The sequence below is a fragment of the Rhinolophus sinicus genome, linkage group LG07 (genome assembly GCF_036562045.2).
Source record: "Rhinolophus sinicus isolate RSC01 linkage group LG07, ASM3656204v1, whole genome shotgun sequence".
Lineage (NCBI taxonomy): Eukaryota > Metazoa > Chordata > Mammalia > Chiroptera > Rhinolophidae > Rhinolophus > Rhinolophus sinicus.
Window position 1 is genome coordinate 47,971,487 of NC_133757.1, and position 22,098 is coordinate 47,993,584.

Consider the following 22,098-nt stretch of genomic DNA (forward strand, 5'->3'; position numbering starts at 1 on the left):
GGATCTGTGTCACGTACCCTAAGGGTCTCTGTGAGGCTTACGGAGCAGATGGGGCCATTAGCACAGTCAGCTGGCAGAGATGACACCTGGTGCTTTAGCAAAAGGCCTCAGAGCAGCGCTTCTCAGACTGTGCTGTGTGTAGAAGCCTCATGGGGGTCTTACTCAGAGGCAGATTTTGAATCGCGAGAGCGGAGGTGGAGCCCCAGGTTTTGAATTTCTAACAGGCTCCCAGGTGGTGCCCGCACCGCTGCTGGTCTGTGGATGAGACTTTGAGAAGCCAGAGCCTTGGCAGAGGTTCTCAGACTTCAGCGCACATCTGCATCGCCTGGGGGTGGGGAGCTTGTTAACACAGACTGCTGCCTGCCCCCCAGCTCCAGCTTCTGACAGAGGAGGTGTGGGCAGGGAACTGAGAAGGTGCCTTTTTAACAAGGTCTCAGGTGGCGTTGCTGGTCCTGGGACCGCACTGGGAGAAACAGTGACCTTGACGACAAGAAGTGAAACAGTACGAGGGCAGAATTAAGAAAATGCAGCCCACACCATCCCTACACAATACAGATACTGGTTTTGGCCAAAGTGCTATCACATTATTTATTAATTTCTTAAGAGCTTTTTTTCCTATGATCTCTTGCTTCTCTGAAACAGTGGGTGCATAGGGAAAAAAACCACCCCAGTGAACTGAGGGTTCTAGAAATTTACATTCTAGCTGCACTGAAATAGTCTTCTGTTGAGCAAAATGAAGTCCTAAATACTCGATTTTCTCTTCACCCACACATATTCCAGGAACATGCTGAATCGCTATGTAGCATTAAGGACGTGTGAGCCAATGGTGAGAACTTAATGCTGCCCCTGCACCCACCTTCGAGTCACATGTAATGGCTGCTCGGGTGAAAGAGCTTCCTTCCTGGTCTTTACAAGAGGGCTGACCCACCATGTCCCCATGTCATCGCTCACAGTCAGACTAAATGCCTCTCCCTCCTCCAAAACCGTCCTGGGCTCTCCTGGGAACTGTACTCACCAGGACACATGCCCTGTGCCTGGGGCCGCCGCTGGCACTTCTTGGCACTTCTGACCAAGTCTTATCCAGTATTTACGGCCATGTCTTATCTAGGGTATCTGTTTCCACTCATACCTCCCCACAGCCTACAAGCAGCTTGAGGGCAGGACCTACCTCTCATTCATCTTGATAGCCCCTCTTTCTCCAGAGACTATCTTTCCCCAAGCAGTCTTGTTTATAAATACTTCAAAGCTTCCGTATACCACTTCCTGCTTTGGAAAATATAGAGACCATCCCACATCCAAGAAACTAATTAACTGTTGTCTAAACAAATACTCTATAAATCCTTTTCTCCTGGGAGCAGCCAGAGCAAACAACCTTGTCTCAGCAAGTTCGTCCCCAAGGACCCAGGAAGGCCCCTGGGTCAGGAGGGGGACATCTGCTGCTGTGTGTGCTGGGGGGCTTGTTGGGGGAGGGAAGAGGCCCCTCGACCTGCACTACTTCATGGTCCTCTGAACCCAGCTCAGACCTGCGGACTTGGGGAGATTGGCCACAGGCGGAGAAAATGGTAAGATCTAAGGAAGGACTTCCAGACTAAGAGCGCAGGCCATGCAGGGTGGGTAAGGTGGGATGGGATGGGGATTAACAGTCAAGTAGCATTGAACCTGTCATCTGCCTGGCTCCACACTCACGTGAGTGGGGACATCCCCTCAGCCAGGGCCTCACTGTCTATCCTTATTGCACCCCAACAATCAGTCATCAAGAAGATGCAGGTGATGGCAACCACAGTGGGCAGAGACATGAGTGGGGATGACAGGAGGGAAAAACGGGTGTGCACTGCAAGGGCACAGGTGGCTAGGCCGGCCGAGACTAGAGCCCCAGATTTCTGCAGGACAACTCATGGGAGTAGCTTTCAATGTTTCCATCAAGACCCACAGGAAGAAATACATTTTACATCATGACCCAGTGTATATACACAGAGAGTGCCCAAAAAATGCATACACATTTTAAGAAAGGAAAACACTGTATTAAAGTTGCAATACTCAATCTACACCGATAACAAAAGATGAATATCAGTCATGTGTATACATGCTACATGTGACGCATCCCATCACGGGCTGGTCTCAACCTACGAACGTGACTTCACAACTCAGGAGTGGGTCAGAACCAGCCACTTGTCACAATCTGCCCTGTTGAGTCTCAGTCACTTCAGAAGGAATTCCAGCTCTGCACAGTGTTTCCACCTCACGGAGCGCCTGCTGTAGGCCGACACCATGCGCGGTGCTGAGTGGACATGGGAAGCAGGGTGAGTCCAGAGACGAGAGGACATGGAGACCACCTCACACACAAAGACCGCAGGACTGTCTGCACAAGGCCATCCTGTGCTACCAGACATGTGACCTAAGGGCATTGAGCCATTGGGGAGCACCAAGAACAGGCACCACCTGCCTGTGCGGGCATCAAAGGCAGACGGAAATGTCCCTGTCTCTCCCAGCCTACATGCCCTGCTGAGGTCCCGTCCCTTCTCTCCTCTCCCCACGTTATGGCCCAGAGAGTGGAGGAAGCTGAGCTGGTAGCACTATTCATAAAAACGATAATGGAGCTGACCTTGGCAGCTCCCAGGAGGTTGCACAGCCTCCAGTCTTCCTTCCTGGAGCCCGGCCAGAGGCACGTCCTACGGAGGTCCCTCTAGAGTGAGTCTCCTGATATACTTGGGGCTTGTGTTCAGAGCTGCCTGTTCTCTACTTACCGAATTAAACTTTAAAAGAACTCATGTATCTCACATTTATTTCTTGAAAAAAAGTTTCCAACATTCTCTGAGAGCTCTAAAGGAGAAAAATAAGGCTCATAAGGGGTCCTAAGCCACTACTGCAATTATTCCAATGAGATCCTGCAAGAGGTCAGCTACAACCGGAGCCACTGCAAAGCTATTTCCATAATAAAGGTCTGTGCGGCCCTCACCTCTTCATGATTACAGCCCTCCTCCTCCAACCAGGCTATGAAGGCTGTGGCCTGGCCTTTGGAAAATAGAGGGACCACCCCTTATCCCAGAATCTTGTAATTAACTGAGAATTAGCAAACCACCCAAGTAACGAGAAAGGATCAGGGAAAAGTAGAAAACAGAGGCTCCAACAATAGCTCCATGTGCCCCTTCTCTCCCTCTGGAGGGGTGGGTGAGAACACGCAAGGCCTCCGCAGTGCAGCACGCCCTGGGACCCTCCAGTGTCTTCAGGAGCTGCTCGGCACTTGGGGAAAACCAGGGACAGGGCGGTGTCCAGCATCTCTATATCCTCCAAGCCTGGCCCAGGCAGAGTTGCAGGAGGCTCTGTCACAGCTTGAACTGACGAAACAGCCCAGGGGCTGATGTCTCTTTTACCTGGCCAGGTGTGAGATACGCCCTTGGCCGTGAAGGCTAGGGAATCTCTTAGAACCTCAGTTTCTACATATGTCAAGTGGGGACAAGTACCCTGTTGACACGGGCCTGTGCATGAGCATTCTTGGTAAGCTGTAAAATGCTTCCACGAGTAGAGTTAGTATTGTCACTGCAGAAAGGCAGAGCTATGTATATGAGAGAATGAGCCAAAATAGCCAATCTTTGCTCTGGGGGCTGTTGCTACTGAGGGATATTTTCAGCTTGTGGGAGGGGATGAGTAAGGGGATTGTGCCACCCTGTGCTGCCCGCTTTGGGCAAAGTCACTTCTTGTACTGCCTAGATGCCCACTACCCCTGCTCCCCTGCCTGGGGAAAAGCCACCTTCTGGGGTGGTGGAGGGAGAGCCTCAATTTGAAAGCTGACAAGAAGCTGAGGTTCAGAGAGGTGATGTGAGTCTTCCATAACCTCTCTGAGCCTCAGTTTACTCATCTATAAACAAATGGGCCCTGAGCCTCCTAGGTCAGCGGGTCGCACTCCTCACTCAGCCAGGCCAGAGTCCTGCTGGTAGCGTCCGTGGTAGATGTGGTGCTGACCACTGCACGAGGCCGGCTCTTCTCCATCAAGCAGCTCCAAACCACTAGAGCGCTCTTGCTTTTACTCAAATGGCATAATGGCTGTGAAAGGGCTTATGAAAATAAAAGCGTAATTCAAGGGGGTGATTATTAACACCGCCAACATCAGAGGCAGCGTGAGAGGGTGAAATGGGGCTGGACACGGGCTTCCTGATCACCAAGGCAGCTGAGGGGTGGAGCCCGGGAGCCTGGGGAATGCTGGGTGCTCCCTGGGGAGATAAGACAGCAGGTGAAGAGGCTGCTCAGGTCCTATGCGACTGACAGGTACATAACTGCTGCAAAGGAGGAGAGGAACAATTCCCCCGCCTCAGTGGACCCTGGCTTGCTGGGGTCTGCTCTCTGCAGAAGATACACCTCTGACCCAGAGCAGGAGACCCTCTGGCCCCGTAGGGGAAGCATATTTGTACTGGAAGGCACAGAGAGGGTGTTCCAAACATGTCTGTCTAGTGGCCCCTGCTTGCTAATGGTGAAGAGCTCACTGTAAAAAGCCAGGAAGGAAGAGCCAGGGACTCAGGTAGGAGTAAACGTGTAGAGGGTCCAAGCTAAAGAGTCTTAGAGGCAGCCTCGGCTAGCAGATGGAGATGCAGGACGGATAGCTTGTGGCCCAAGGGTGGCCGGGCTAGTTCAGGACTCACCATGGGGAAAGCAGAGGGCTGCTACCTGCCAGGCGAAAAGCAAGTGTCCAACCTCTCCCTGGCAGGTGGCAGGCAGGGCCTCATAGTCACGTTCCCGGGTCCAGTGCCGTGTTCAGGCATCTCAGACCAGCGAGCCCAGTCCTGCCCTGACATCTGTAAACGTCTGACTCCAGAGCCGCTGCCTTGTACCCTCTGAGCCTCACTCAGGAAAGTGAGTTCAGAGGAAGAAACTGCAGACAGAGGAAGGTGCAGGGGCCGGAGGGGCTGGGTCCACTCACCCACGATCTCGTTCTCCTCCAGATTGATGGTTTCCAGGGCAGGCAGGGTAGTGAGCTGCTCGGGGAAGTCGTGAAACTGGTTCCTGGACAGGTCAATGGCCTTGAGGTGCTGCAGGGTACTGACCTCGTTGGGGAGGCGGTGCAGGAAGTTGCCTTCCAGGTGGAGCTCTGCCATGGCGGGGAGGAAGAGAAAGAAGGGTGAGAAGCAACCTAGAAATACACTGCCAGCTGCCCAGGCCGAGAAGGCAGCAAGGCAGCCCCAGACCAAAAGGAAGTTCTCCCCACCCAGGACCCGATTCCATGTTTGTTTTTGCAAGAGGAGGGGTAACTCCCACGGCTGCCCAGGAGGTCATTTCCAGCAGGGCACCCTGCTTTCGGCTTTGGAATGGAAGGCTCTCCCAACAGAAGCCTGAGCCTAGATGATGGGTCAGGACGTGCTGGCTCCTCCCTAAGACAAGGCCTCAACTCCAGTTCTTAATGGGACAGGTCAGGATGGGCAACGCCCAGGCTCCCAGTACCTGCAGCTTCCCACACCCCTCCATCTGAGGGACACCACTTCCCACTGCCCTCCTGCTCAAGGAGCCACCAGAGGCAGTCAACTTCTTTCTATATCACGTGACCTTGCTCCCCAGCCCAGCCATAGCTGACCAGATACCTGTGCAGGGACCTGTGAGAGAAGGTAAGCTGGACTGGTGGGAGTCCCTCTGTTGGGAACCTGGCCCCATGGCAGTTCTGGGATGGTGGGGACTGAAGCAGAAATGCTGTGTTCTATAGAGAGAAGCTGGGGCACCGCCTGGGGCCCTGGGCAAGAGGGAGGGATGACGGGCAAAACCCAAGAGTCAATGTAGGGGGTAAAGGCGGTAGCATAATTCAGGGCTTAGGAGTGGGGGACCTTGGGCCTTACTGCTAACTGTACCACCTACCACTAAATCACTCAGATAGTTTTTCAGCCCCATTAGGTCTCAGTTTCCTCATCTGTAGAAAGGGACTACTAACAACACCTGCCTCATAGGGCTGTTGGCGGGTTACATCTGTTAACACGGATAAAGCAGTTGGATCAGTGCCTGGTACAGAGTAAGCATTCGTACATGGTATTGTTACTGTTACCGCAAGGGCTGCTGTGAAGCTTACAAGTATGCAAAGTGCTTTGCACAATGTCTGGCACACACTAGGGGCTCAGTACACACTAGGGAGGAACCCAAGGAAGGAGAAGCCAGCTGACAGCAGGAGAATGGGGGAGACAGAGAAGCAGAACCACCATGGGAGTCCCCCCCAGCACCTCAGTTTCTGCTGGCTTCCGGGCCCCATCCCCATGTGAGCTTACAGAGCCCCCCCTTTGTTACATGACTCAGGTAAGCCTCCCCACCCTGTCTGACCTAAAGGACACTGTGGCCCACAAATGCAAAGTAAACTGAAGAATGACCTCAGCTCCTCCCCCCAGGGCTGGTGTCACAGGTCTGCGACCTGTGCAGTCACACAGGGTCCCAGGCTCAGAAGGGCCCTGAGCTTGGGGTTGAGTGTTCTGCGTTGCCAGCTTGAAAGTGTGTGGAAGAGAGACTATTCCATGACGTGACCACTGTCTGTTCCACAAGCTGGACCTGGGCCAGAACAGAGGTTGCTTTCTGTAAACCCCCCTTAGAGACTGTCTGATCTTAATCGATGTTCATTCTGACATAAAGCCGCATCCTTCCCCTGCCTCCTGCTGTGTGCTGGTTCCTGGAACTGGCTGTTGTCCTGACCTGGTCAAGCATGTAGTCACTTCCTGTACCTGGCAGCATTCATGTACCAGTACCTGTGACGATTCCTCCCTTTACTCTATGAATTCTTTGGCACTTGCCAAGAGGCCTGGGAATCCATTTCATCTTGCAGCTGCCCAAGACATGCCTCATGCGTAAGTTTCCCTTAATAAACTCTTTTAATTACTACAATGGACTGGCCAGGCTCTTTCTTCAGTCTTTCCTTCCCTTTGCTTACAGAGGTAGATTTTCAGTCTTGGGGCTTTTCCATGGGTCTGTGTGTATAACAAAGTCTTAATAATTTTACCCTGGAATCTTTGTAAGTAGAGGGGGGGCCATGGAATCTCAGCTCATACCCCTGGTCCTGACTCCCACTGCCTCCCCAGGATGGGTTCTCAGCAGCCTGCTTTCCTACCCCCTGGCACCCAGGACATGCTGGGCGCCCCCTCTTTGCCCCTGCTCTGTAACTGCTGCAGCCCTGCATCACCGCAGGGACCTGGGCACAGGGAGGGGCAGGGGGCACCTGTGTCCATGGAATCATAGAGTGGAGCACAGGGGCAGCTGTCCCCTGGTACTCTTGCCCCTGGGCTGGCAGCACCAAGGTGTCTTGGGGGGCAACAGGTGGAGTCTTGGCAGGAGGGAGACTCTTGCTCACCCCTGCCCCAGGTACGGAACACAATCTGAGGCAGAGGTTTAACGATCCTTGGGCTACCTGGACGGACCTCTCATATCCCACCCATGGCCAGGGCAAAGTGTGGAGGTCTAGCCCGTGATAGGAACTGTCAGGACTGAGGGCACATGTGCCCATGTGCACATGTGCCCTTCATCGTGGGGGCGGTGGGGACCCCAGGCACTTGTCAGAGTCCACACTTTCTTCCTCCTTCCAACTTTCCTGAGTCTGGCTTGCGTTTGTCCTTCTGGCCCACTCGAAATGCGCCATGAAATCCAAATCGTATAATTTCATGATTCCACATATGAGTTAAATGCTCTGCTATTTGCCTTTAAAACTGGCATTGTACAATATAAAGACGAATGGTAAAATGTGTACTAATAATTTAGTTTTAATATTTTCCTTACGTATAAGGACATTAAGTAGCAAAGAGAAAAGCACCATGACACACTGAGAGACTGCGGAGGAAAGGAAAAAGCTTTTCATGAACCTTCACAGTACTTCTGCTTTGTGAGCGAGGGTCCTGCATTTTTATTTTGCACTGGACCCACCAGTTTTGTGCTGGCCCCCTCCTCCCTCTGCATCCTGGGGTGTTGGAGATGAGCTGCTCTGCAGTCCCAACAGCCCCTTCCCAGGGTTCCGCAGTGAGAGCAGAGCCCCACCAGAGAGCCCTCCGGACCCCCACACTGCAGGCCCCCTGCTCCGCCACGCTGGGGCACTCGCAAGTGGGAATTGTATCGGATTTAGTTTTGTTCCCACGTCCAGTCCCTTGAAGGACACCTTGTGGTCACTCGGGAAATATGTGATGAATGGTGACTCTTTTCTGCACAGGCAGCAAACAGATAACGCAGGGGGCCTGTCTCTCATTCCCGGCTTGGGGACGTCCTGAACCCAAGGCTTTATCAGCAGAACCACCACTCATCCCACACAAACCCAGGACACCGCCAGCAGCCGGGTTCTTAGTTAGCCACGCCTCAAACCAGAAATGTCCCAGTCTAGATCACAGTTGTAAGGTCACGGTGTTGGAAGGGATGCTGGAGAAAAAGACGGCCTTTATCAAACTATTTTGAGCCAGACGAATCACAGCCACTCAACACTGAGACGCCTCCAGCCCTAGAGGTGGGTGTTAGAGCCTTGGGGAGCTTGCCTCGGGGTGCAGTCTGCTGGTCAGGGCCAGCGGCGCCATGGGGGCTGACAAGAGGTGCTCTCGGAGGTCTCCCAGGCCTTGCCCAGCATGCTGCCTGGCAGCCAGCTCCCAACAGGGACCCTGAGGGGCGTCCCTCACTGGCGGGAGCCTCACTCGCCCCACTGTCTGTGCTGCTCAGGCAGGAACATTCTGACATCAATCAGCTGAGATGGTGGAGAAGGTGAGCACAGGAAGGTTCAGCCCTGCGTCCTGGAGACGGGAGCCAAGAGTCACGACCAGGCTGGGAAGCCTCACCCTTGCTCAGGGTAGCGTTTGGGATCATTCCCAGGGCTGGCTGAGGGATGACACCCCTGAACACAGGCACCCGGAATGACCAGAGAGGCTTTCCTTCCTGCAGTGCAAACAGGCTCGCCTTGCAGGTAGGCCGGTGCTCACCCCTCGTGTTCAGGTTCAGGGGAATCGTGCTGAGGATGCGGAGTGGATGTGTAGGTGGCCCTGTGTCCGGCTTCAAAGTCCCCTAGATAAGGAGCCCAGACCGAAGAGGGCTCTTCCCAACTAATAACTGATGTCATCCAGGTCATAGTCCTACCCGTCTCCCACACATCAATGAAGGGCGCTCCCAAGTCCCCAGGGGAGAGGGCTGGGGGGCTGGGGGTGTGGGTACAGCTGAGTGTCAGCGTCTGACTAGCCTCCCCGGGGTGACACACCGACCCCCACTCTCATCTCCCCACTCCCAGCAATGCCCTGGGCTGGGTCCAGGAAAGATGTTAGAACAGGTCAAGGTGGGATGGATTCCAAGGATATCACCTGAAGCCACGTTACAAGCTAGGCCCCACGGCCTGCCCAGCAGCCCCTCAAGGGCCAGGAGCAGCATGGGTCACCCTGTACTGTGTGTGCCTCGCCCAAAGCCTGACACAGAGAGGGTGCTCAGGAAAAGACTGGCTGAATGAACAAACGAATGAATGCAAACAAATGGATTGCCACAGGCTTACTTGACCACAAACACCCCAAGTTGTCCCTGCTGTTCCCAGGCCTGGCACACGGCTAATGGAGCTATGCCGTGGAACGTGCCCTCTGCTCACCAGCTGCCAAGACCACTCCCTCACACAGCATGTTTAATCACAAAGTGCAAGCCAAACAAGTCATTCCTGTCTCCAGAAATGTTTGCTCAAGAACCACTCTGAACAGCAGGCTCTTCTTCCTACGCTCTTTTGATCCTCATGACTTTCTGGTTTGATTCCATCTGGTCAGACCCCATTCTGGACAAGGGCATCACTCACGCCCGTCTAATTACAGACTCACTAGGTGATCCACCCCACACGTACAACAGGTCCTCTTGACAAACAGCCTGGACTCCTCGGGTCAGCGATCTCGGGAGGAGCAGGCTAACTGGACGTGACTATACAAGCGGCCTATTACGTAACAACACACACAGCGAAACCTCGAGAGCGCTCCCCACACTCTGGTGCCCTCTTCTCAGTGTTTGCCATGTTTTACCTCAAGTTAATCCTTATGACAAGAAGGTATAGAATGGATTCCATTTTACAGATCAGGACTTCAGAAATGGCAGAGCCAGGTTCTGACCCCAGGCCAGTCTGGCTCCAGGGTCCATGCTGTTCTCCACTCCACTTACTGACTCTCAACACCCTGACACACGAGGTCAGACAATTCAGTTTGGAAACTCATCCTAGAAAAAGGCTACATACCTCATTGCTGAATATCACTGAGGTCACCTTCAAAGTACTCTCCTTGGGAAGCTATACACTGACGCCAGTGCCTAGTCCACCCTTCAAAGCAATTTTGAACTTTTTTTCTGGAATGGCCATCAGAGCTGTAGCCGTATTACCTTTGATGTCCGGAATGTCATCAAAACGTCTTCCTCCCTTTCTTTTTTTTTTTTTCCTTTAAATTAAAGTTTATTGGGGAGACAACTTTACACATTTTTTGCGGGAAACAAGTAAACTCGTCATATCGCCTCTAGTTGGAACCGGCAAAAATTTTGCAAAGTAAATAAATAGAGACCTCTTTTTAAACTAAAACACTGAAAGTTTCATAGAAAAATATCAAATAGATCGAAAGATATGAATATTTTACAGAAAGTCTAATTTTAGCGAGAAAATGTCAAAAAAGCCCCGCGTTACGACACGATTTGGCGGGAAAATGCCTGCTTACAAAGTGTTAATAAAGTTACATAGATTTCCGGTGTACAATTCTGTAATTCATTCTCTATATCTCACATTGTGTGTTCACCACCCAGAGTCAGTGATCTTTCCATTACCACCTATTAGACCCCATTTACCCTCTTCTAGAGCCCTGCTTCCCCCTCCCCCCTTACCCTCTGGTAACCCCAAACTATTGTCTGTGTCTATGAGTTTTTGTTCTTTCAGTTGTTTGTCTTGTTCTTTTGTTGTTTTTGGTTTATATACCATATATCAGTGAAATCATATGGTTCTCTACTTTTTCTGTCTGAAAATGTCTCCCTTTCAATATTTCCTGTATCTTTGGGTATAGAAGGAAGTCAGTGGGGGCCAGATCAGGTGAGTAGGGAGGGTGTTCCAATACAGTTATTTGTTTACTGGCTAAAAACTCCCTCACAGACAGTGCCGTGTGAGCTGGTGTATTGTCATGATGCAAGAACCATGAATTGTTGGTGAAAAGTTTAGGTCGTCTAACTTTTTCACGCAGCCTTTTCAGCATTTCCTTCCTTTTTTAAAAAAGATTTTATTGGGGGAGGGGAACAGGACTTTATTGGGGAACAGTGTGTACTTCCAGGCCTTTTTCCAAGTCAAGTTGTTGTCCTGTCAGTCTTAGTTGTGGAGGGCACAGCTCAGCTCCAGGTCCAGTTGCCATTGCTAGTTGCAGGGGGCACAGCCCACCATCCCTTGTGGGACTCAAGGAATTGAACTGGCAACCTTGTGGTTGAGAGGACACGCTCCAGCCAACTGAGCCATCCGGGAGCTCAGCGGCTCTGTGTTCAATTTTAGTTGCCGGGGGCACAGCCCACCATCCCTTGCGGGACTCGAGGAGTTGAACTGGCAACCTTGTGGTTGAGAGCCCACTGGCCCATGTGGGAATCGAACCGGCAGCCTTCGGAGTTAGGAGCATGGAGCTCTAACCGCCTGAGCCACCGGGCCGGCCCCAGCACTTCCAAATAGTAAACTTGGTTAGCTGTGTGTCCAGTTCGTACAAATTCATAATGAACAATCCCTCTGATAGCAAAACAGGTTAGCAACATTTTTACAACAAGTTGGCAAACTTAATTGTCAGACCTCATAGTCTATGATTACAGTTTTGGTTTTGTTAAAACAATATCCATCCATCCATCCATCTGTATGTATATATTCATATATATGTATATATATATATGTATATATACATATATGTGTGTGTGTGTATATATATATATATATATATGAATGTATACCAAACAACGTTGGTTGTCTCTAGAGGTGGAAAAAATGCTTAGAATTTCCACTTTTCTATGTTCTATATTTTTGTGACATCTATATTTTCACAATGAGCACATACTGCTTTTGTAAGCAGAAAATGCATTTAAAGTTAAAGTATATCAGTCAGAACAGGCCAATTTTGCATCAGAAAAAAATAATCCCAAATCTCAGTGGCTTTAAACAACAAAATCCTATAGTTGCAGTTAGGATAGCGTTTGGTTTCTCTGACAGTTACCAGTACTGTTCACGTGCCTGAGTGCTAGGCTACCTGCCACCTTCAGTGGACACTGAGGACTGGGCCATGACTTTTCTTGAGAAAAGAGTCCCAGCACAAACAAGACCCCAGAGATCTACACACAGTGAGGGGAAAATATTAAAACAGTGATAACAAGTATCTCCCGTGGTGATAACAAATTTCAGCAACAGCATCTCATTTTAAGCAGTGCACCTTTCTGAAGTTTCTCTTAAAATAAACCAGCTGCAAACATTATTTGTGGTAACTAACCAAGTGGCCTTACGTACGAGTATCTACTCTTTTGAGACCTGCTTTTTTCACTCAACAGAGCTTAGGCAGCTTTCCAAATCATTTCTTGGTGTCTCCCTCTCTGGAGGTCACTGCTCTGAAGAAGACTAGTGGGCACAAAATCACTGTCCTGCCCTGACCCAGCTTTACGTTCCCCAGGGAGGCTGCTCTAAGAAGCCCGGCCTTTCTTCAGTGACAAGCTCTAAGAAAAAGCTCAGCTGCAAGGAGAAGGGGCTGGCTCTGCCTGAAAGGTGACCTTTCCCCCAGCTCAGAAGCTTTTCTGAAAAGCAGAAGGCACAGGGGGAGCGGTGGCTGGGTAAGCAGGGCTCCAGGCCTTTGGGTTCAGCTCCTTAATTGCATTAGGGTAATCAAAGGGGCTGCACTGAAATTGGGGAAGAAGAGGAGGCTTTCCATTACGGAGCTTCAAAGGGGGCCCAGCTCTGCTCTGGAGAAGCAGTGTCAGCCCACTCCAGCGAACCAAGCTCCTGCTACACTAAGAAAGTGTTGATGTGCTGGGCTTGCATGGGGGAGGGTTTCCGGAAAAGAACTCTTCTACCGGATACCAAAAGTTTAGCTCACTGGGTATGAGGCTTTTAACAAAATGTGACAATGACAACTAATATCTATGGAGCACTACTACGTTCCAGGTCGTGCTCCCCTTATTCTAGGGGTTTACATGCAATCATCGTTTTATTATAACCCACTCCCCCCAATTTAAAGAGAGATGAAATAACTTGTCCAAGGTCACACAAAATCCAACTTCTCCCCACGATATTTGACTTTCCTCTCCCAACCCCCAAACCAGGATATGGCCCCCAGCCAAACTCCCCAAGGTAAGTGGGCCATTCCGGCACCCAGCATTTTCCAGTGCTGCGTCCCTAATCCCTGTGGCACCTGTTCTCAGAGGAGATACTCAGCAAATCCCAGCTTATTGAGTGCTGGGTGAAGGAAGGCCTGGTTCTGGCCTAACTCAGTTCCTGTCCCTGACCCATCTTCCCTCGGGATGCCCTCATCAGAAGGTCTTCCCCGCCCACCCACAGAAGGGCTGTGAGGATGAGTTGAGAGAGTCCTGAAAGGCAGAATGTGCTGCACAGTACAGATACTTATGAGTCACCTACTACACATTCAGCCCTGGACTTGAACATGATAAGAATCATCCCTGAAAAGTAAAAGCACTCAAAAAAAAAAAAAAAAAAAAAAAAAAGACAAAGAAAAGAAAAAGAAAGAAAAAAAGAAAAACGAAAGCATTCAATAAACTACTTCTGTTAGGGAGGTACAAGATGAGACTTAATTCTTGAATTACGGAGACTTTTGTGGAAACAAAACTGAAAACTAACAGTAACGGCAGGAATCAAAAGGGAACCTGAAAGAGAAGGCGGGTGCAGCTGGACACACGACGTGCGGGGGAAATCAGTCGGACATAGTGATACGGAAAGAGCCTTCACTCGCTCACTCACCACACATTACTCAGCACCGACCATTGGGCAGGCCTGCGTGACTACGGGGAAATCATGGTGAATAATGGATCCCTACCTTAACAAGCTTGCACACTAGTGGGGAGAGAAAGTCATAAACCAGAAAAACAAATAAATAAGATTATTTCAGGTGGCTAGGAAGGCATTTAAGGTCAGAGGGAAGGATGAGACAGAACCAGTTGTGCAAAGAGCCCAGAGGAAGCTAGCTATCAGAGGAAATAACAAGTACAGAGGCCCTGAGATAGGAAAGAACTTGGCCCATCCAAGGAATCGAGAAGAGGTCAGTGTGCCTGGAGTCGGGAGTGAGAGAGGAAAAGTAACAGAGATGAGGAACCAGGTTATACAGGGCCTCGGAGACTTTGGGGAAATAGTGGATTTACTCTGCGTGAGACAGGAAACCAAAGAAAGCATTTTGAGGATGAGTATGCATGACCTCGTATGTTTTGTGTTGATCTTGTATCCTGGGAACCTGTTGAACTTATTAGTTCTAGGAGGTTTTTTTTGGTTTTGTTTTGTAGATGCCTTGTTTTCCATGTAGACAATCACGTCATCTGCAAATAGGGACTATTTTATTTCTTCATTTCCCATCTATATGCTCTTTATTTCTTTTTCTTGTCTTACTGCAGTGATTAGAACTTTCCAAATTAGAGCAGACATTCTTACCTATCCTCAATCTTACAGGGAAAACCTTTTATCATTAAGTCTGAGGTTAGGTACAGGATTTTCATAAATGTTCTTTACCAAACTGAGGTATTCCTAGTTTGTTGACTGTTCTTTTTTCTTTTTTTTTATCATGAATGGTTATTGAAGTTTGTCAAAAGCTTTCTTTTTTGTCAACAGATATGATTGTATGATTCTTCTCCTTTAGCCTTTGATATGATAGATTGCACCGATTAATTTCCAAATGTTGAACCAGACTTGTATATCGGAAAAGACTGATAAATCCCACTTGGTCACGGGTTATAATTCTTTTCATACATTGCTGGGTTTGATTGCTAATATTTTGCTGAAATTTTTTGTGTCCTTAGTTCATATGAGATATTGGTCTGTAGTTTTCCTTTTCTTCTCTTTTTTTCCCCCTTTGGTTCTGTTTTATCTGTATTTGAAATCAAAGCAATACTGGCTTTGCAGCACGGGCTGGAAAGCGTGTCCTTCTCCTCTGGTTTCTGAAAGACACTGTACAATTGACGTTCCTTCTTGTTTAAAAGTTTGGTAGAATTCTCCAGTGAAGTCATCTGGGCCTAGAGATTTCTTATTTGGGGTCTTTGCATGTATGAATTCAATTTCTTTAACGGTTATAGGACGATTCAGAGTATCTATTTCAACTTGGTTGAGTTTTGGCAGTTTCTGGTTTTCAAAGAACGGGTCCATTTCCTCTAAGTTGTCAAATTTATGACTGCAATGAGGGTAAGGGGGATCAAATATATGGTGATGGAAGAACTGACTCTGGGTCACAATACATTCTTTCTCATTCTGAGGGTCACAACAATGCCCAGGGTCTCTCCACCTTCTCTCTGAGACAGAGAGGGCAGAGGTCCTCTGGTCCCAGGGGCTACACTGGGGGCTCCACGTGTTTCTTCCTGCTCTCTTACACCAGAGTCTAGAGTCTAGAGCCTGGACCCCCAGGGGCTCTGGGAAGACCCTACTCCATCCCACTCCTAAGACTGTCCCCAGCGTGACAGCAGGCTGTCATGAGATTCCCTTACTTATTGCCTTTACTAAACTATGGTTTCTGGTGTCTGTCAAATGGACCTCTCCTTCCCTAAGTTCTCCTTATTACTTCCGCACAATCCTTATCTTGGACAATGGCCAAAGCTGCGTCAGAGGCCTTACTGACCCCAGAGGAGAGAGACAGGCCTGCTGATTCCATTCAGGGACAGAGGAGGCTGTCCTGCAGTAATTAGGCAGCCAGGTAGTGAGCGAATGTGCCAGCTCCAAATATACTGCCCACTGAGGCTCAGTCTGCTCTTTGGCCGCCACCCCCACATCAATGAGCAATCACGTTCCTGCCTGTAAGGGCCCCCCTGAATGGCAGAGTCAGTGGGTCACGTAGGGCACTAAGTGTCTTTCAAACGGCCCACACTCAGCACAAAGACAGCTGCTGCCCACAGGGGACAGAGGGGCAAGAAGACAGGAGTGATGTTTCTATAAGCCACTCCCACTCCCTGGGTGGACAGAGGGAAGGGGTGAGGAAATTCTTCTAACAGGGTCTCTAACAAATTAAAATGCAGTGATAGCCATTCTGCCACCATGCAAAGAATAAGAGAGCTGTCATTGTCCCTACACGGACCAATTTCAAAAATGTATTGCTAAGTGAAAAAGGCAAGTTGCAAAACAGTGCACACCCTGTACTCCCATTTGTAGTTACAAAGGAGCTCTGGGTCTGGCCCCACAGTCCCAACCCCTTTCTCGCTATGTGACCTCAGGCAAGTTACTTATGCTCTCTCGGCCCCCATTTCCTCATCAAAAAAAAAAAAAAAGAGTTAACATCAGTACTAACCTTACAAAATTGTAAATGTTTAAATAATGTTATACTTACAAAGCGCTTACAAAAGTGCCTGCCCATGGTGGTACACGGTCAATGCCACTGACAGTAAATACATTGATGCTCACACTGGCATGGAATAAATATCTCAACGCTGGTACTGGTAGTTGCCCCTGGGCAGGGGAATGGGACATCTGGGACAGGCGCAAGAGGAAGACGTGTTTTTCCCTATTAGCCCTTCCAACCCTTGGTTGTACTGTGTGCGCTACTGCATGTTCAAAACCAAATAATAGGAACCTGTTTTCATGTGAAGCTTAGAGCTTTATCACAACTAGAGAAATGCACAGGAAGTGGGTAAGAAGGGCAGAGGGGAGATGGAAACTCTTCTAAACCTCACAGCCTGGAGCCAAGATGGACGCGTAAATCTCAGAACAGGGAAATGAAGGGAAACTCGGATGTCCCACTGCACATGGGGGGTGAGAAATGTTAGACGGGGCCCTGGAGGAATGAGACGTCCAAGTTCCTGTCCCAGTGCTCCAGGTGTGGCCCGTGTCCCGGGCCAGGTGGGCAGAGAGGCCCCCAGGATCTGCTGCTTTCCACGGTTGGCAAGATGCAGGATGCAGGCCATATTCTCCTGCTTGTGTGGCAGAAGTGCCCTCCAGTCTGATTCCAACTCCCCTCCAAAGGGAATTTATTTCATTTATTCCCATCACTTTCACCCCCAAAATAAGAATATACAAATAAAGAGAACAAATGAATAGCATGTGAGCTTTATACACTTCCTGTGAAGTAATATTGCTATGCCCATCTTAGGATGAGAAAGTGGAAGCTCGGAATGGTCCAATAATTACGGAGCCAATAAGTGGCAGAGAGCATCAGTCAGGGCCCTACCCAGAAATCGATGACAAGGTCACGCAACCTGGAAATGCCAGGGCCAGGCGTTCAGACCCCAAGGGTAAACTGTTTCCTCATAGTTCCTAGCACAGTGGCTGGCAAACAGCGGGCACTCGAGAGCTGAGCAAATAAGAATGATAAAATCCCCATCCATTCGTGGTCCAGCTAATACACTAAGAAAGCCATGGTGTGGGCTGTTTCCAGCAACAGCTCCCATCCCGATGGCTTTTGCAGTGGACCCACACTGGACCCACCCACTCAATCCAGGCTCTCTCTCCATGTCAAGGTCCATCACTTCATCCCAGCTGCAAAGTCTCTCTTGCCATGTACGGTAACACAGTCACAGGCTCCAAGAATCAGGATGTGGACATCTCTGAGAGCTCATGGCTCTGCTGACCACATGACGGGAAGTCATTCATTCCCCCACTCAGGAGGTGAACACTCGTGCCAGGTAGCAGGTTGGGCAGCACTGGGGACGCTGCTGCTCCCAGGGCCACGCATGGGTTAACCGATTTAGTCTTCGCAAGAGCCCTATGGGGTAGAGACTATTACCGGTATTATTCCATTACACCAAGGGGGAAACTGAGGCGCAGAGCAGCTAAACGACCTGCTCGTCGTTACGGAGCTAATAAGTGGCACAGAGAATCAGTCAGGGCCCTACCCAGAAACAGACGACACCCTCAAATTAGGGTAATTCAAGGGGTGGAAGTTGTTTGCAACAAACTATTTACAAAGATGTGGGAGGCTGTAGGGGAACCTCAAGGGATCCTGCAGTAACCTAGGGTTAAAAGCAGGGAGCTGTCACACCTGGAAGGAGAGGTGTGTAGAGGCTACCTCAAGAGACGTGACCTCCATACAAGAGGCACAGCCAGCCCGAGGTGGACCTCACAAGGAGGTAGCCAGGACAGTAAATTCACTGATCCAATTCTCCTCCATTCCCCTGATCTCCTGCTGGGGCTCCCCACTGGCTGCACCCACACCACAGCCGAGGGTGACAGACAGCTTGGGTAAGCAAGGAGAGTGGATCCCAAGGGCAAAGGGAAGCTGTCACGCCCCAGCACTGGGCTAGAACTCGGCATCTGTGCTTTACACCAAACGACCCGGCCTCCCATCTTGTGGGTCCTGGTTCAGCCTGACCACAGGGAGGGTGGTCTCCTCCTCCTGGCAGGTCCTGGGCTCAGGGTGACATCAGTGCTTGATAACTTCATGGTGTATATAGACAGGCTTGAAATGCTCGTGTCCACTGGCCTTGTAGTCCTATCGCTGGGATTCTAGCCAAAGGATGCTAAGGCCATGACATTTGGGTTCCTTTAATTCTCTGCTAGGAAGGGCTGACCCACAGCCCATAAGCATATATGCAGGGATCACTAACAGCTTGGCCTTTGCCCTACTGAGGTCAGCCAGGTAACTCCAGGGGCCAGATAGCCTCGAGGACTGATGGCAAAAACTGATGCAAAAGGCCACAGCCTTATCACTGCCTCGCCATCGGGTAGGCACCCTTGGTCATCAGAACTGGGAGCTGCCCGCGTGGATAACTCAGGTGAGATGGACCCTCCCAGATCGGGCTATTCCAGTGTCGGGCTGTACTGAGGGAACCATCTAATGCGTGTCCGATGGAGTAGATCTGCCCGATCCCAGATTAAAACCAAGACATCAGCATCCAACTGACCGCTGCCAAGCTTCACTGTCTGCCCCGCTTTCCCAGCACTGGATCCCCTTGCCTCTCCCCCTTCAGCTGCTAAGTGCCATCAGCTAAAGAAAAGTAACCCAGTGGGCTGAAGCAAAGTAGGAAGTAGGGGGAAAACACAGGACTTTAAGTAAATGTCTGCTTCGTCACCCTGCACATTATAAGGTGGTTGCCTGCTTACACATCTGCCCCCACTGAGAGACTGTGGGCTCCTCAGGTCTCAGTTGTCTTATCGGTCCCAAATATTGGATGCCACGAGGATTAAATGAGATGACACATGGAAAACCCTCAGCATGGAGCTGGGAAGGCGAGGTGCCCAGTGGACCTGGGCTCCCCTGTTACTGCTCACCTGTTCATGCCCATGGCCGAGCCCAGGACAGGGGAACTGCTGAAACGAGTTGAAAGGCAGGCTGTGAGAAACGGAATGTTCACACAGACAATGGTCTGACCAACTATGAAAATAGAACTCTGCCCCACAACCTGTCCAGGAAACCAACACATTAGGCCCAGTAACCAGCCCAGGAAGTACCTGCCGCAAGGCAGACTTGTAGGAAGTCAGACTGCCATCTCTACTGACAGCCTGGGAAGCCAAACAAACCCCCCAAAACAACTGACCCCAAATGGCTAGGACTTTGTTGCTGACAGTTTCCCTCCATGTTGTCCCTACTTCCAACGTAGCACCAACCAGAGAAAGCCAAATATGCACCCTAACCAATCACACAGATGTCCCAGTGCTAGCTGGCCTGCCGCCAGCTCCCCCAGGCCAATGGCCTCCAGTCAGCGTACCCCTGACACCTCCCTCATCCACTACAAAGCTTTCCCACTTCTCTGCCTGCCTGTGAGTCTTTGCCAAATGCAAGGACAGTGGCTGACTTCCTTGCTAGAGCAGCTCTGAACAAACAGCCCCTGCCAGTTTTCATTTGGGTGGTCTCCGTTGTTTCCCACAACCCCTCTGGCCGGGCAGGCCCAGGACACGCCCAGTAAAATAAGCTGAATGAGTTGCATCGAGAGGAAGTGGGGAGATGGGAACTCAGGAGAAGAGGGAGCCACAGCGGACACTGGGACCCACCCGCCCTTTCGACTGATTCCATTTGTGCCATCGTCCTTCTCAGGCCTTGCTTTTTCCTGCCATAACATGGAAGAAGGACATCAAGGGGATGGAATCATTGAAAGATGACCCCTCTCTGAGGATCCCACGAGCCTTGCAGAAGACAGTCCCCAGGGCACTCACAGGAGACGCCCTGGCAGTCAGGGAATGTGCCGATGGCTCTCTCCCCTGCACCATGGCAGCCGCCTCCTCTGTCAAGAGCCCCGAGAAGAACGAGAACGCTGCCAGGCCCTAAGGATCCCAACAGAGCCTATTCAAACCTCCTTTTCCCACATAAAAGGAGAGGGTTTTCTGTTTGACATAGAAACTACAACAAAGGCTGGGGCCCAGAGCCACATCTGTGGAAGCTAGGTGGGTCCCCAGCTCCAGCCCCCTCCCTGCCCCGGTCACCACCTCTGTGCAATCCAGTTACTGGGCACACGACAGCCCTCCCTTTGTCATCTGAGGTGCGCGGGGGCATGAGGAACCACAGGCAGCAAACGAGCTCAAACTGCATCCTTTGACAGACTTTGGAACCGAAGGGTATTATGATAAGTACATTTCCACAGGCGAGGCATGAATGCATGGCGCTCGAAGCACATTTCTCTGACACTTGTCTTGGGGTCCCTGGAGAGGGCCTGCTAACTCATCCCACAAGGCACTGCTAAATCTGAGTCCTTTGAAAGCCCCTGCTTCCACACCTACCCCACTGCCCACCCCGCTCTCGGGAAGCATTCATTCCTCTTCCCAGCAGTCCGCGCATTTTGGCCACACGAGTAACACAGCACTTGGAGTCTGTTCTGCAACCCTGGGCTCCTTCGGGGAGAGGCTTGGTCTACGGGCCTTTGTTTCTGGGCCTCCAGACACGGGTCTGGAACATGGCAGGTGCTGAAGGGAAGGTTGAATAAAGGAAAGCACAAATTAACCCTCCTTTTACCCAAAGGAAGCCCCCCTGCCTGGTGTGTCCCTCCCAGGGGCCCCAACCAACCTCCACCATCCATTCTCTATTTTTCTATCCTCCTCCGGAAAGCAAGCACCCCATTCCAACTAGCTGGATGCAGTTCTGGGGGACCCTCGGTCTAAATACAGGTGGCCTAAAAAGGCGGTCCTGGCCTGTGAAGCAGGCAAGCAGGGCATACTGCTCTGAGACCCGGGACAAGTCCCTTCTCTCCCTGACCTTCCTTCTCCATCCAAGAAATGAGGCGGCAGAGGTAGCTCTAATATTTTATGGGAGATTCTCCCAACTACAGACCCACGGCCTAAATCCAGTGTTTTCTCACTTTAGTATTATGTAAAAACGAGTAAAATTCACATGAAAATCCCCATTTCCAGCTTCTATTGAATAAAACCATCAGGACAATCTTGTAGCACATCTGCCAGAGCACGTAGCGGTTTGCCACCGTCCCCATCGCTCTCTTGTACAGGCCCAATGTGACTCACTCTTTACTTACATGCTAGGCTCAGGCCTTTGTGCTTCTCGCCCCTGAACTACGGTCTCCACCCTGGCTGCTGGCACTTTAGAATGACTGGTGGGTTTTAACAGACTCCTAGGCCCAGGCCCAGGCCCAGGCCCAGACATTCTGATTCAGCTGGTCTTGGGGTAGAGCTGAGGCAACTGTTTGTAGAGAAGCTCCTCAGATGATTCTAGTTGGAGCTAGGGCTGAGAGTGGCGGGTCCAAAGGGGCTGCTGGCTGTGAGGACCCATCTCACTGGTGTAAAGAAGCAGTCACAAAAAAAGGAAGGGCAGGAAAGCAGGCCAGGGTACAAGTGCCCACAGGCATCTTTGGGGAGACAAGTCTTACCCCCCACTCCCAGGCATAAGTACTTTAGTATAAGTCGTTTTAGGCACCAAGGCAACGAGCTCCGTGCGGTTCCCTCAGAAATGACTCCACAGACCAGTCCTGCCTCCCTGCCCTGGTGTGGGTACCCAGCCCGTGCTCTTTCCAGGGCTTGCCTGTAGCTCCCACCTGAGGTGTACAAGCTGCTTCTTGTCCCTGGACCAGGTTTGCCAATTCATGCCTCCCTCTCCCCTC

General features: G+C 50.6%; 1 protein-coding gene across 3 annotated transcripts in view; it reads right to left on the reverse strand.

Moving 5' to 3' along the window:
* Positions 1-22,098, reverse strand: part of LRRC20 (leucine rich repeat containing 20) — a 73,208-nt gene that overhangs the window by 16,932 nt on the left and 34,178 nt on the right. For all 3 annotated transcript variants that reach the window (XM_074339541.1, XM_019712462.2, XM_074339540.1), the window contains one exon: positions 4,913-5,080. In XM_074339541.1, the coding sequence (XP_074195642.1) occupies positions 4,913-5,080 (168 nt within the window). The remainder of the gene's footprint in view (positions 1-4,912; positions 5,081-22,098) is intronic.